Source organism: Lissotriton helveticus, chromosome 10 (genome assembly GCF_964261635.1).
Source record: "Lissotriton helveticus chromosome 10, aLisHel1.1, whole genome shotgun sequence".
NCBI lineage: Eukaryota > Metazoa > Chordata > Amphibia > Caudata > Salamandridae > Lissotriton > Lissotriton helveticus.
In genome coordinates this window covers 783630741-783646689 of record NC_136071.1, presented here as the reverse complement: position 1 = coordinate 783646689, position 15949 = coordinate 783630741, and the positions used below count along the sequence as shown (strand labels likewise).

General features: G+C 39.4%; 1 protein-coding gene across 2 annotated transcripts in view; it reads left to right on the top strand.

Moving 5' to 3' along the window:
* ZEB1 (zinc finger E-box binding homeobox 1) overlaps window positions 1-9377 on the top strand; it is a 477132-nt gene extending 467755 nt beyond the window's left edge. For both annotated transcript variants that reach the window (XM_078663353.1, XM_078663352.1), the window contains one exon: window positions 6983-9377. In XM_078663353.1, coding sequence (XP_078519479.1) covers window positions 6983-7527 — 545 coding nt within the window. In that variant the 3' untranslated portion in view covers window positions 7528-9377. The remainder of the gene's footprint in view (window positions 1-6982) is intronic.
* The last annotated feature ends 6572 nt before the right edge of the window (window positions 9378-15949 follow it).

Here is a 15949-nt window from a genome sequence, read left to right as displayed (position 1 = left end):
GGTGACACCACAGCCTGCGCCCGGGGGCGCTACTAAACAGCGGAGCGCCGAGCGCTCAGTGGGGGGCAAGGCAAGCCCGACAGCAGAGGCCACAGACCGCGCCGTGAGGGGAACGGCTAAGACACCGACACCAGCTCTCCCAGCAGCGCCGTGAGGGCAACGGCCAGGGACTTCATTTCCCAGGTGCCCCGGAGTTTCACCGGCGCACCGGTGACACCACAGCCTGCGCCCGGGGGCGCTACTAAACAGCGGAACGCCTCTCGTCCCGCGAGGACGCGCGCGGGACGCGCCGGGCGAAGCCTGGGCAAAGGGCGGGCCCTCTGTGGCCCTCAGAGGCCGAAGGAGGACGGGACGGGCCACTACACTTGATTGTACTACAGGAGGAGGTACAGTCAGATGCTAACCTTTCCCCCTCTATTGCTTTGATCTGTACATTGTTGCCCCCGTTATCCTGTTTCCCAACCACGATGTCAATCTGGGAAGAATTGAATGCCATGTGCGGTACAAACTATGCCCAGGACTTATTAACTCCCCCCATAGTGGTCAGAGACAATGAACTAATAAACTTCACACCTCCCGCATCCCCCGAACCAACTTTCTGCAGCCCCATTTATCCGCCCCAAACCCTGTCTCACTAACTTCGGATAAAGCGGAGACTCGATCAAATGACCCCGTATCCCCCCTTCATTTGACCCTGCTGGCCCAAATTGAACGAATGTTAAACAGTGCTCTATCACCACTGGTCGTAAAAATTAATCATCTGGGGGAGAGGCTGACCAGGATCGAAAACACTGTAACAAGGTCCCTCCCACCAAATGCCAACACCATGATATCCACATCCTCTACCCTTACTAACATCCATGAAAGGGCTATGAACAATGCTTTTAGCATACTTCCCACTTGTGACCCCCCTCCTATACCACCCACTCTAAGTGGTCGCAACGCTCCTCTTAATCTAAAACATACCCCTCACAGACTCCGGGAAAGAATGCATCAAATAGACCTACCCCCGGAAGCCGCGCCATACGTTACTGTGCTTTCTGGGGTCCCTGAACTCACCCCGGGTAAACGTGAACTACAGCAGGACCTAATGAATAAAGCCATTTTCTGGCTTAAAAACCATAGACATTTACCATCTGTTTTAGACGGCGGGATATTGAGCGTCAGGAGGGTGGGGTGGCTTGGTTCTCTGCCCAAAAATGTTCCAGGAGATCTGATTTTAATTAAGTTTAAAGACAGAAACATTGCCCCCTTTTTACGTTCTACCCAACACAAGGTTGGAGATGGCTCCATCCGTATCTGGGATCTGCATGACTTTTATCCTGGCCCCGGTGTACCAAATCACTATCATACCTGATGATAAAGGAGGATTCTGTGTATTATGGATTGGGATCTTGAATAGTTCTTTCGTCAAACTGTTTTAGCTTGTCCTAAACAGTCTGTTTTTCTTTTAATTATGTTTTGATTTGCTGGATTAGTTCTGTGTATGTTTGTATTTTTTCTTTGCTGCTTTTATGGTTTTAAATTCAAAAGCCGAATAAAGCTTACTTGAACCTTGAACCTAATTGAACAGCAGTCAGTCCCTTAAATACATTAGGTGATCATTTTTTAAATATATTTACTGCCCTTCCTTGTTAGTTTCTCACCTGACCGTTTCCCATTCTTTTTGCTCTTCCTCAACTCTAAAATGGGTATTTTTGTATAATTGATCGATGCAACCATGCATAGGTGTTATTTGACGAATGGCAGAAGGAAATAATGCGCCATTTATGTTTTCATAAAGATAGTTAATAATTTCATCTCGTAAATATAATTATCACATATAGGTACATTGTCTATGTATCTAGCACATTGTTCTATGAATCTAAAAGCGTGAAACATGGCAAAGCGTATGCAGTTCAATCCATTTTCACAAAAACCTGGTTAGTGCTCGAACATCTCTTGTACCCTGATTACTCTAGCACAGAAATATATGGTTCCCTTAAATGATCTAAAGCAAGGCAATCAAACATAATGCAACTTTCTGATTCAGATTTACTGAAGGCACAAAGTTGTGCATTCTCTGGGAGGAAAGAGCACATGCACTGGAAAGTGTTGGTAAATGTTGAAAATTAAATGAATGAAGCGTGTTCTCACTTGATGCTCCCTAAAGAAATTTAACCAAGCTGCTGTACCACTGTCGTTCTATTCTTTACGCTTGGTGATCTAAAAAGGATCAAGCCCTAACTCCCTTGAGAAAAGCATTTGATGTCCCCAGAATACTTTCCTATTACTGACATATCTTATCTATCCCTTTTCTTACCAACATCCTTGAAATGGAGGCAGAGCGACCATTCTGGGTGTAAATGGAACTTGAGCACTTCTCGATTTATCATCTGGATTCTGCCCTGCTAGAGGCACCAAAGCTGCCTTGGCCAGCATGTGGACAAGGTCCTCCTCTGTCTGGGTGAAGATACAAAATGTACTCTGATCGGTCTTGATCTCATTGTTTTGTGCGCTACTCTCAACCATAAATTGTTTGAAAGTCTCAAACACTAGACAGGGATATTGGTACCTGAGCTGCTTTGGGTTCTAGCATTTCTCACCAGTACAGTCCGGTCTGGATTGGATCAGATGAATAGGCCACATGCCTATTGTACTGCAATGTTTCTCAAGGATCATCCTTTTTGTGTCTTTTATTCAGTATCAAAATATTCTCTCAGACCACTTCCTGAACTACACCATGTGAACGTCTAGGTGTACTTGTACACTTTTACCACTCATATGTTAAAAGATCCAGGGAGCCAAATAATGACCTTGAGTTTGGACTATCTTCTACTGAATAAATAGGAGTTTAGTAATGTGACATTCCAAGCCCAATTTGCTATTCTTCAATCAGCCCCTAGATTTGACAAATTCCTTTAACCTCACAAACTGTGAAGAACGCCCGGATCCTATTTGACATGGACCTCAAAATAGCCCCATTGACATTGTATTGATTATGCTGCCAAATCCCCATGTACCACTCTCTCTGCAGGAGATATCTCTCACTTCTTAACATCAGCCACACAGTCAAACTGCAGCGAGCCCTCATACTGCCTTGAATATTGAAACCTCTACTCTGGGTTCCCCAGGAATCTCATTCCAGATACTTCTAATATAGCTGCCAGAATGTTCCTTAAGCTAATTCCTAAAGAACACCACAGTCTGCAAGTAGGTACCCGAAGCCCTGTTGCCACAATGAAACTGCCAGGTCGCTACCAGAGACCTCCACTCAACTTCTGCATTCCATCCCTCCCCCGAAATTAAGCAACAAGCTCTTAAGGAGATGAAGCATGAAAGCTGATCACTGGGCGTATAATGCCCTAAGACACTGGAATGCTCCAAGTCCTAACCTGACTGCTGAACCCAACAATTTTTGGTCCATGACACGTCTGGAAAGCAAACAATTCAGTCTTGCTTTCTACTAAACTGAACACCACCTGTTATGTTTGAAGAATACTGACATGGTTATCCACCTTACCCAATTAAACACTTCCATTGTCAACCTTTAAGCTGTATTACAAGTTTATTTATAAGAAAAAATACAACTTGTAGTTTAAAGTATGCTAAGTAAGGTGAACAAAAGGGAACAGAGCTCTTCTTGCCAAAATTTCTTCATTGCAAGAATTGCCTAAGGATACCCAGGGTATACTTAAATTAATAACTTACTCACTTGTGCACAATATGCAGTCAGAAAATTGAAACCTGGATTTAAGCATGCTCACAAGGCCTAAAAAATAGCACCTAACGTGACAAATTATGACAGTGCATCATACCACCCTTTAGAGAAATGTCGGACTTTTGGCCTTTAGCAGATAAATGGGGAAATGAGAACTTTAGTCATGTGCAGAGTAGTCTCATATCGGAAGATGACATGGTTAATCATATTTCTGTACTAAATGAAATAGGAAGAATTCCGAGTGATACAACCTAAGGGAAGATGCCGACCAAGTTTCCATCACTACTGGTCTTGAAAGGTTTTTTTAAACTAATTGCCACTAGTTAAGCATCTAATGCCCTGTCATTGAATGGGTGATGCTGTGGAAAACTAAGGTTGAAAGACATTTGGGTGAGATTCAGGAGCTTTTCTATATTTAATGTTGTAACCATTACTGAGCAAGTATTAGAAGCATGAAATGGTGGCATATTGGTTATCTTAAAACAGCATTTTGGTTGACCATAATAGACACTGATTGCTAGTGATGTTCAATCCACCCTACGAAAATATTGCTAAAATAGTTATCAAAAATCACCTTATTAGATAGACAAACGAGATTCTGCAAGGCCATGGAGAGTTTATTAGATAGACAAACGAGATTCTGCAAGGCCATGGAGAGTGTGTGCAGTGCAACAGATTTAACCTGAAAGGCTAGGATTTGATTTGTTTTTGTCTCCTTTGCATAACATTATGCGTGCATTGATATTGTTTGCAGCATGCCCATTATTCAAGAACTGTAGATATAGTTGATATCTTGCACCTCTTTAATCATTATTATTGTATTGTGAAATATGGGCCAAGATGACAACTAGCAAGCACATATAGTACTTGGATTATTAGGGCCAGATTCAAAATGCAGCAGAAGCGTGTTTTTGAACGCCTATTATACCATTTTTATCTGTATGACTTTAATTAACTCATGAGTGCCAGGAAGAGTTCACCTTCATATATGGTAGTTTCAATCTAGACCATCTATTATGGAGAAGGTATTTGCACCTGCATTGATGCTTCCGTTGGCCTACAGAGTTGCGAGTACCTTATAACAGTAAGAAAGACACATTTATGTGTAATCCAAGTTATTGCTTTTGGCAGGGAAAACATTTACCAAGGGTGGTATCTCGTTGGAATTCGTTCAGCCTTGGTACACAGGTACTGTGACTTATATTAGTTTATATCTTACCAGACTCTTCTAAATTTCATGGAAACTGCACATATGAGTGCATTTATATGCTTTAACAAAAAGCATGATGGCTGTTTCCTGACTTTATAAGCAAGTCTCGAAAGCTAATGTTGGGGCTAGAGGGAGATCAAATTCTCTATAGGTATTCTGTATGGTTGGCGCAAAACTAGTACCGTGAACACTTCCTAAGGTAGATGTTTACTAGGCCTAGAAACATAATGCTGAAATTGTTCCCTGATATATCTGCACTGAAGACCTGGTGGGATAAATCCTTGATAAGCTGCAAAATTATTGAATGTGGCGCATTTAGGCCATTGTTCTAACCAGCATCATGTGAGAATTGGGGAATCTTTACCTTATAAAACCAGGAGGCCATTGAAGAGGTCTGTTATGCAGATGAGTCCAAGTTAATACATTTATAGTTGTTTAACCTGCTGCCTTTTACATCATATGGTGACCAAAATTAGGTATGCACTCTATTGAAAAACTTTGGGAATTCGGCCAGTCCAAAGGTTTTGCAGTTTGCATTAGCAGAGGGAAATCATGAGCCCCACATGGTGGTTATATTTGCCCTGAACAGACCAACCAGGATTTCGGGATTTGCCAAAAAATCACGAAATCAGCACTTTTGTAAAAATGCTGCGATCTTTACAAAAGAGCCCGCAAAATGTGTTTTTTTTTTTTTAAAAAACCTGCAGTTCACCCTCTTTACTGGCTCTGTGCTGCCACTGAGCCATTAAAGAGAGGGTGAGCAACAGGCCAGCAGGCCGCAGTGGTGTTAAATGCCTCTGCTGCCTGCCTTTGAAATGCAGCTATAACCCCCCTGAGCAATTAACCTGCTGCCTCACAAGTTTGTGTGCCCCCTGCAGGCTAACCCCTAACCTCCCACGTCTCGTATTGTTTTTTTGTATTTTTTACCTACCCTCAACCTTCTCTGCCGCCATCCCACCCCTCCCAGCCCTTCACCCATGCTGCCCTGCACGGATAAGTTGGCTGATGCCAAAAAGAGCAGATTTAAATGGTAATCTGCTCTCTTTGGTGCGCTGCTGGAGACTCTGCAAACTTAGACTGACATACCACAGTCTCCACCAATGACAGAGCACAAGCCTTCGGTATTTTTGTGACTGGCATATTCTTTGCCCACCGCAAAAATACAGCAGATTTTGAGGTTTTGGGCTGCAAATTTTGCTCTTTTTTTTTTTTTTTGCCGCGAGATTTGTCAGTCAAAGCCCCAAAATTCTGGGGGTTCTGCCTGAGGCATGTTATAAGAGAAAAAAGCAACAGCGTTGTGGTTAATGTATGAATAAGAAACATGTAGGTACAAGCTGATTTGCCAGGAGTTGGCCAGTCCCTTACCTACTAAAGGCTTACTGATCATTTAACATCTGATGATCATCCTTGAGCATGCCACCTTGGAGTATGGAATGATGAGAATATAGAGGAATTGTACTGCTCTTCTCCTTTCTATTAATTTAAAGAATACATTGTTTTGCTCTAGATAAATCTTGGTCATTTCTAATTCCTGTAGCCTTTTTTATTATGCAGCCATTGATATTAATTATTCTCATTAATACCTGCATCCCAAAGTGTAATTAACTTCAAAATTAGTAAATCTAAAGAGAACCAGGAGCTTATAGTATATGTAAAGTATTATACTGCCTCTTTGTATCCCCCAGTACAGTTATAGTATTTGAAAATGCCTCTGCCTTATATCAGTTGGAAAAGAAAATTCGCGAAACTTTGTGAATTGTGACTGTCTTTGTGGGTGGCATTCGTCTTCCATGTCTGCCTATTTTAGAAAAATTACATCTTTCTGAGGAGAAATGCATTTTAAAATACGTTGTATGGCATCAAGGTTGTCCATAAAGCAATGATAAAAAAATGACACTGGCTGGAACTTCTTTACTGTTATTTTGTTGAAAGCATGCTATATTAGTCTTTCTCAAAATGTGGTTCCAGTAGAATAGGATTGCCAACATCTGTTTCATACCTAGTAATTATCTATAAATTCAGTACTTCTATTGATATGTTTTTTACTCCTAATTATTAATTTTCTGTTTCAGGTAAAAGGCCACATGAATGTGGAATCTGCAACAAAGCATTTAAACATAAGCATCACTTAATTGAACACATGCGTCTTCATTCTGGGGAAAAACCATATCAATGTGACAAATGTGGAAAGCGCTTTTCCCACTCTGGGTCCTATTCCCAGCACATGAACCATCGCTATTCATATTGCAAAAAGGAAGCAGAAGAGCGCGATGGAGTAGAGCATGAGGAATTGGGGCATGAATCTTCAAACCATGAGCATGTTGATTCTAGAGCATCCCCATCTCAGATTGATTCAGACGAGAGAGACAGTATAACAAGGGACTTCGAAGAGGACAGTGAAAAGGATGAGGAGGATGAGAAAGATGTTGAAGAAATGGAGGAAGTAAATGATGATGGAATCTCACATGATGTAGATGAATCTGAAGATGGGGATCTAACTGAAAAAATAGAAGGTACTGTGAGAGACGAGTCCACTGTAAATGAAGAAAGTTTAAGCTTGGATGAAGACATTGCAGAAAATGAAGAAAATGTGGAAGAAACAGTAGCCCAAGCTTAGCTCTATTATTTTTCCTATGAGGAAAAGAGATTTTAATTGGTAACATTTGTTCTGTACTATAAATGTTTTCAGAAACACAGTAGCTTGTATACTGTGATTTCTGTTCACTACTGTGTAAAAGAAAAAAACCCAGGTGTGCCTGAACCTCAAACTTAGTATTTTTTCACTGCAATTTTCAAAGTTAGGGAACAGATTTCTAACATGAAATGGCTTAGAAGAAAATGGAAGAAGTGACTCTAGAATCTAGAATTAAACAGGTTCCAGTAAATCTGAGTTATTAAACACACATTGGTATCCTTTGTTTTATCAGTATTATTTTAATTTTTGTTTAATTTGTAATATGTACAGTTGGGAGAGATTTCTATAAAAGTTTATTATTGCCGTTAAAACATGTACTAAACCCACATCAGTATTTTATTATGTTTAAAAATGTGAGAATTTCTGCACTACAGAATTCCCCTTTGCAGACAGTGCAGGTCCTGACAATACTAATTACCTTTGGGAATTCAACCAAAAAGGTAGCAATTTATACCACATTTAGATGTTGTACTATAGAACATCATATTTGCAAGTGTATTGTTGGCCTTAACAAGGCAGTTGATAGCAAAGCTGGGGCTTCTTATGTGGTTCAAAACATAGTTAAAATTGAGCTCTGTTTTCAGGGACTAACAGTGTTAATACAAGAAAAGCAAAAATCAGTGTTTGTAATTGCGCTTGAGTATGTAGGTAACAATATGAAGGATATGAAATGAAGCTTTGTATCTCCTTTGGCCTTATGCAAGACCTTTGTGCTGTAAGTGCCATTTATCAGTATTTTAAAGGCTTTGTTAGCCTTGTTCAGTTGGTGGTTTACAAATAACTAGCATTTGTCAGATTTATATAGATATTCTGAAATCTTGACAGCTAAAATTCATTTATAGGAAAAGCCAAAAACTCTAGTACATTTTCTTATATTATTTGTCATGTTACCTTGACTTTATTAACTTGATAAATGTCTATACTTTCAGTGAAAAGTTTGTTTATATCAGTTTATTTAACTTTCAGACACATACATATAACACAGTTATCTGGCTTGTTTCTGTTGTCAAATGTTAGTTATTATGGACCCCATTTATTAAATATGCTAGCTGAAATTACCTATCAGTATTTTATTTCTTTAAGTTTATAGCTCTGTGCAACATTTTGTACTGTATGTCTTCAAACCTGGCAGTATTAATACCCTTCTTACTGACATGTACCTTTTAGTTTTAGAAAACTTTTATATTTATGTGTCTTATTTTTATATTTCTTTATTTATTACACAGTGTAGTGTATAATACTGTAGTTTGTATTAATACAATAATATATTTTAGTATGAAAATTTGGAAAGTTGATAAGATTTAAAGTAGAGATGCAATTTGTTCTCTTGCATTGAGCTTTGATTTAACAGTGTTATGTTAACATTTTTACTTGCCTTGGGACTGTAGAACAGATCAATTTAAAACAGGAATGTATTTGTTTTACAACTACAATCAAGTCATTCTAACTTACCGGTTTTTAATTAAAACAAAAAACTTGAGAATTTAAAAATTCACTGTGTGACTAATAGCATGATGCTCGACAAATTTATTAAAAAAAAAGAAATAACCCACCCTTAAATTTGTCATTTCCTTAGTTGGCCAAATTAGACTGATAACAGCAGTGTTGGGATGTGGGAACAATGTTTTAACATTTTTGTGCCAATTTGTTCCTGTATTCATATATGTAGTTTACAAAGAAATCTTCCTTTTAAAGTTCCTTGTTTTATCATGGTCATTTTCTAGTTTTTTACCAAGCTCCCCATCTCACAATAAAATATGTCAACAAGCCTATCCTTGTCTTTTTTCCCATCAGTATGTCTTTCCTTCAGTTGTACATATTGCTCTTGAAGTACTGGAAAATGTTTACTCATCTGTTTTATACAAGTAATAGTAATGTGGCTTATTTTTACTGTTTACCTTTCTCCACATACTATCCACAATAAGGAAAGGAATCCTACAAAATGTAATTTTACTTTACCTCTGTTGACCAGATGAGGGGAGCCTAGTGTTAAATCGAAATGGACACCACCTCTTCAAGATTGTCCTCTCAATTTAATGGCTTCCTTACTACCAGCATTGTGAAACTGCTCATCGAAACTGAGGTCTGAAGTCTTCGAACAGTATGAAACTCTGGTACAGTTCCAGACATAGCTGAAAAGGTGACCTCTGCCTTATGCCCTCATGTAGATAGTTTGATGAATTCCGGAAAGTGTCAAGCCTTTAGAAAAGTAAGCCTAGGAATAATTTTTGAATTTCCAATTCGATCATTACACAAGCAATTCAGCCTTGGCATGATTGTATTGTTAAAATAACAGTTGATGGACAGAATGCAGAACAATGTCATATATTCACCCCAGTACAGAGATCTGGGCCTAAATCCATCGTTTTTCTGCATACCACCCCAGTTCAGACATGGTCATATGCAAATCAGCCTTGACCCTGTGCCTCATGGGAACAGTCCAGCCCGAACTGCCAAACCATGTCTTTCCTGGACCGGAATCAACCATCCTAGGACCGGTTTCTGGCTATCAAGCCGTCTTCAGCCAGGATAGCTCGACTCCAGTGGTGTGGAGAGCATGGGACTCACGTCTCACAACAGTTGATGGACAGAATGCAGAACAATGTCATACATTCACCCTGTACTGGGGTGAATGTATGACATTGTTCTGCATTCTGTCCATCAATTGTTGTTTTTGCATGACTGTATTGTTGCCATGACTGGGAAATAAATGACTGCTTCAATTGTGTGTATTGTTTGTGGTCAAGTTTGTGAAAAGCCAAAAAAACTTGTTTTTTTTCTTTCTCACACTTTTGAGGTGGTCTAGTCTGAAATGTCCACTTTCAAACTGGTTGAATATTTTTACAAGTTCAGTTTTACACCATACTTTGGTAATATTACACGTGCAAATGTACCTTTTAAGAATTGCTTGTAGTACTAGTAAATTGATCCATTTGCACAAAAGCCGAACTGAACTCTCTTGTAAATGGTTTTGGAAATTAAGGCAATGGTGCCCTCGTTTACAGCTGCTTTAGTCCTGGAAAGGATTGCTGCTGCAGACTGTACCCTCATTGTTCACATGTGGCTGCTTTGTACCTACTACTGGTCTCTTTATTTGCATTGTTTTCCTTTGTGTTGGTCCATTACATTCCCTACCAGCCTAATGGAGGCTGCAACAAGCCAAAGGAGTCCAGGTCTGAAACAGCCAGGATCTGTGAGTGAAAGGAATGCACTCCTTCAGTTGAGGCGAGAGGGGCCTGATTGCTCACTTATTTATGGACTGTGCCATTTATTGGGGCCTGCCTGGCATGTTCTAGACTTATGCATCGTTTAATCAAACAGAGCGGTCAGGAAATAAAAGAAAAATTGTTATTAGTCTAGAGACATAAGCAGATGTGGCCCCCATCTTGTTTCCCCAGCGGTAGACCAAAGATTCAACGTAGAGTATGTACCTTTGCTAATTATTATATTGCTAAGTGGGTTTTCAGAGACGGGATTAAGTATGGTGGCACTCAAAAAGGGAATCCAGATGAATAGTTTTTCTGAATTGGGGATTAACTGTTTAGATTATCCTGTCTAGAAATGTAATTTTTCTTAAATCAGTAAAAGACAAAGTAACTATCTCAACTGGAGTGCAAGATCTGTATTGACTCATTGTAGTTAATGTAAATACAAAGGGACTCCCATAAATAATTTTCGGTCTAGAGGAGGGAGAAAGACAAGAAAAACTATTCCACTAAGGGACCTCTAAACTGACCTATATTTTCAGAATGAATTAATCAGTCTTTCAATGGATGCAACACATCAAAGACTATCAAACTAGAATTTTATTTTTCATTATATTTATTTATCTTTTTTTATTTATATAAAGTATTTATTTTCATTGTCAAAAAGCCAAATTGATCAAAAAACACATTTATGAGATTTTGTACAGTACAATTAGCATACAGAACAGTTCGACATACAATTCTATCGCTAAAACAGTCCATCTATCATACCGAACTATCTTACCAATAAAGCATTCACACTCACTCTCATACTGTGCAAAAAAGCTAAAATAACAGACAAAAGGACAAAATATCTGAGAAGCATGATATACTAACAATGCATTTCATCAATAACTTGATACATAGTTGTTCCAAACAAGGGATGATTGTTTTAGTTCTCGATTTATTCAGCTCCTCCAAGAGTTGGTCTCAGATATATAGGGCCTACGTACGTTTCGGTGATAGACGATTATTTAGACCACCTTCCTCAGGGCCAACATTAATACATACAAATATGCAAATATACAACTGTACAATATAAAACCAGGGGGTCTTCTCATATGGGTCTATGGAAGGAGTATCTCTCTCAGAGATGGCGAAATGAGCGCTGGCTCTTATGATGCAGTAACCATTAGTGGGGAAAAAGTAGGAGCGTATCTTCACGTTTGTATAAGTAGTACGTAAGACTCTCAAAAGATATAGCCTAATGGGTGGCGCACAGTCCAGTTCGCATTTCCTCAAAATAGCGGTTTCCTTGAAATAATTACAGGGTATGGAAGTACCTATGAGATGGTATGCTGCACAGTGTTAGTCCAAAGTATTCAAAACGTGAACGCTGGTCTCAAAGACTGCTACCAGTGACGTCTGGTGCTTGTATCGGTTTCGTCCATCTTAAAACAGGAACACGGGGAGCTGTTCGTCTGCGACACGATGTCCAGATGCCCTTAGTGGTATAGTTGACTCATTGTAGTGCCAGAAATGAAACTGAAAAATCTATGCATCATAACTGATGTGTTTTGCTTGAAAACACACAATAACATACCCATACTGCGAAATAGGAACTGGCCACTACACTGACCTCCTCAGACTCTAGCTTACCAGATTGAAGTGCCCTCCCCAGAGTCAAACTTTGGTTTAGGAGTTAAAGGCTATCCCCTTAAAGCATTTTTTTGTGGATCCTTCGATCCAAAAACATATTACTGAAAACATGCACTGATTGCTTCAGCTTCTAAAATCTACTTGTTTAAGGTTACCCCTCAAAAAATGGATTTCCGCAAAATTATCTTGTACTTAGTTTTTCCTGCTTTCGAGTCCCTCATGGCTTTAAGTTATTTGTAGCTACATTATTTTACAATTCTTTTTTTCACAGTATAATCCTTTGACACGAGTTGATAGTGCTTCAGTAGTAAATGTGTTCCCTTTTCCGGCAATATAATCTATAGAAACAAAGGCTATATGTCTAGAGAACGTGCAAGAGAATTCCTGCGTTTCATTTCACACCTTACATCAAGTTACAAATCCCGTTTTTCCTATAGTCATGTTGGGAGTCTGGCCATATGTTCAATAATGCACTGGCATTTTAGAGCTCAGGGAATCTTCAACATTTCGAGGACGCATCAAAGTCCCCGACGGTCTGCTTGATGTCGAGGCGCTGGTGCCATCTCCCGGGAGCAGGCCAGAACAAGGGCAGAGACAGACCTTGCTTACCAAAGCAAGGCAACAGGCTTGGAAAAACAAACTATCAGCAGAAGGGGGTGCTTCGAAATGCCAGCTAGGAAACAAGAGCTTTTTTGGTGCTAGTGTACATATTAGCTAAGGGCAGGTTAAGAACATAGTCTATTACAAATGGTTTCACCTAAGCATCGACATTTATTATGTTGCCATTTGTTTTTTATCAGTTTGATGTATTGCATTCTATTCACCATAATTTTCATATCTGCAGCTATATTTTTTCATCTACTCTGCTCTAGAATAGGGCCGTAAACCGTGAAAGCAGTTTAAATCACAGTGCAGATTTCTTTTTTGCCCTTATTTTGGGGGCAGGAACGCTCCAGAACCCTCGATCATAAAGGTATCCTGTCAGTCACGGACAGGGTTGGACATCACTTTATGTGCATTATCTCCCGGTCAGTCAATCGTGATCACTGACCATCTGTGTTCACAGTTCGTGTGTCCAAACTTGCACTTGGCATAAGACCTCAGTCTAACTGGGCCATATTTACAGGTGGACATATAAAACACTTGGTACTCTTACCTTTGTTCCCCTACCTTTCGCCTATCCTCCCTAGCTCCTGTTAATGCATTCTCTCTACTGCTATTTCCCAGTAGCAAGTGCATCACATATGACAAATAGAAATTGGAATCTAATCCAGCCTTGTGCTATGGCTGTCAGATAAGCTCGTTTTGTGGCATCATGCGATAATAGCCTATGTGAAAAATAGTTGAATCAGTTTGTTTATTCATGTCATTATATCTGCAGGTCATACTGTTGAATTACCATGTAAAATAATTGTGGCTCTTGTAAGTGAGATCTGAGGGTTTCTTTTCTCATTAGCTATCCAGGAACCATCAGAGCAAATGACTGCTTTCGATTTGACAGCTACTAGATTTATTGTGCTACCCTCTGATCTGATTGTAGATTACCATTCTATCGTAAGAGGTGCAGGAAACCCCAGTTGAACCAGCCATTTCAAAGAGAAGGACACAGGTTTAGAATCGGCTAGCTTGCCTGATTCAGTATCAATTCTCGGCTTGTCCACTACAAACCGACTGAAAGCATTATTTATTAAAACGAATTTGCGAATAGACTTGTGCAGTCTCTTCTGTACACCAGGAGCACACAATATCTGCTCGTCCTGACACTATCATGATCTTCACTTTTCTTGTTCATGTGACTCCTGAAGCTTGGGCAGAGGGAAAGGGAATCGATGGTATGATGGGGACATGGCCAAGCATTTCCCAGATAGGACTGAACACCTAATGATACTAGAGTCGCCTGCCTCTCTATGCGGCTGTCTAAGAGGCTTAAACACTACTCCAAAAACAAACCGAATTAATGTTCCATTGTCGGCCTTCCCAAGATTTTAGCCTCGATGAAACCTGTGAGAACCTGGCCAGCCTATGTTGGAATTGTCATAAACAAGGTCTTGCTGTTGACATGTAGAATGTCTGCCTGGGTTTTTATTTTTTTATTTTTATGTACGACGTATGCGTTGTTGGATCCTCAAACTGAAATTCGTTGATGGACCCCCCCCCACAACCTCTCCTCTTACTCCTGATAAATTGCATTTATAATCTATTTAGCTTACACCAATGCTGTACATCCTAAAGTGTTTAAAATGCATTATTTGATGTAACCTTCCCTCATAGTTCATTTTGGATATTCTCCAAATAACCTGTAAAGTTGTATTTTAAGTAGTGGAGGGGAAATTCAAAATGTCACCCAAATGTATGAAGTGGGAAGCCTCACGCAATTGCGGCTGAAGTTTTTCCAAATAAGCCCTATGTGAAGGTAAGCTCATTGAACACTCTGGTAGTGATGATCTTCTGCTGCAGAATTCCTTTTTGTGTGAAGCTGTAACATCCTGCCGAAGCAGATCATTAAGTAAGGAGGCTGGACATCACCCCTCTGAGGCGTTGGTGCCCATCTGGTGGAGATAGGTGCCGAGCAGCGATAATCCTCTACTGCCACTTGTGACAGTGAGAAACTGACCGTGAGCAACAGTATGAACAGTTTTCTACTATCGAGGAGGACAACTAAAACTTAGCAAACATTTTGGTGTGTAACTTTTAGATTCTGAACAATTGTGGAAAGGGGCAATTCGTCAGGCTGTTTATTTTGTATTTATTTTTTAATCCCAATTTAGTGTGCACAAATTGACTGGATTTTAAAAAATATATTCTTCAAGCTTTTTCCACCTATTACTTTGATTAGATGAACAATAATGCATGAAAAAACACCAAAATGTATTCTGTGCTTTAAAACCTGAGCCAAATGTACCATTTTTTCCTACAAATCTCGGGTAAAAAAATTCACTCTAATTGACTGTTTTTGTTGTGCTCTACCCTTCTAAAACAGCATATTGGGGGGGGGGGGCTTGAATGGATTAAGCCGTGATTGCCTGTAATATCCACATTTCATTTGTGTCTTCTCTTAATTTGACTGGTCGAAGGTAATAGTTTGTAAGAGCGCCCGTATTCATGATCTAATCTAACATAAAAGGTTAATCTATTTCTGTGAAAATAAATGATTGGTCTAATATGGCCTTACTACAAACCAAATACATAAGTGTCGATTTGGGATCATAAATGTTTCATGAATTAATACAAAGGGTTTATTTGTTGATCAATAAAATAATTACAAAAAAGCATGTATCAAATTTCTACTATAAGTAAAAAGTTGTGATCTTAAAAATTAACACTATCCCATGATAACATTTCCAATTCATGCCAGCGTGTACTAAATGTATTATCTCATTGTAAACTAAACGGTCTGTGTTAGAAATAGGGTATTCTACCCATGCTGTGCATGCTCTAGATACTGTGCGATTATTTAGTCATCGCCATAATCTTTCCATGATTTAATTCTCAGTTGCATG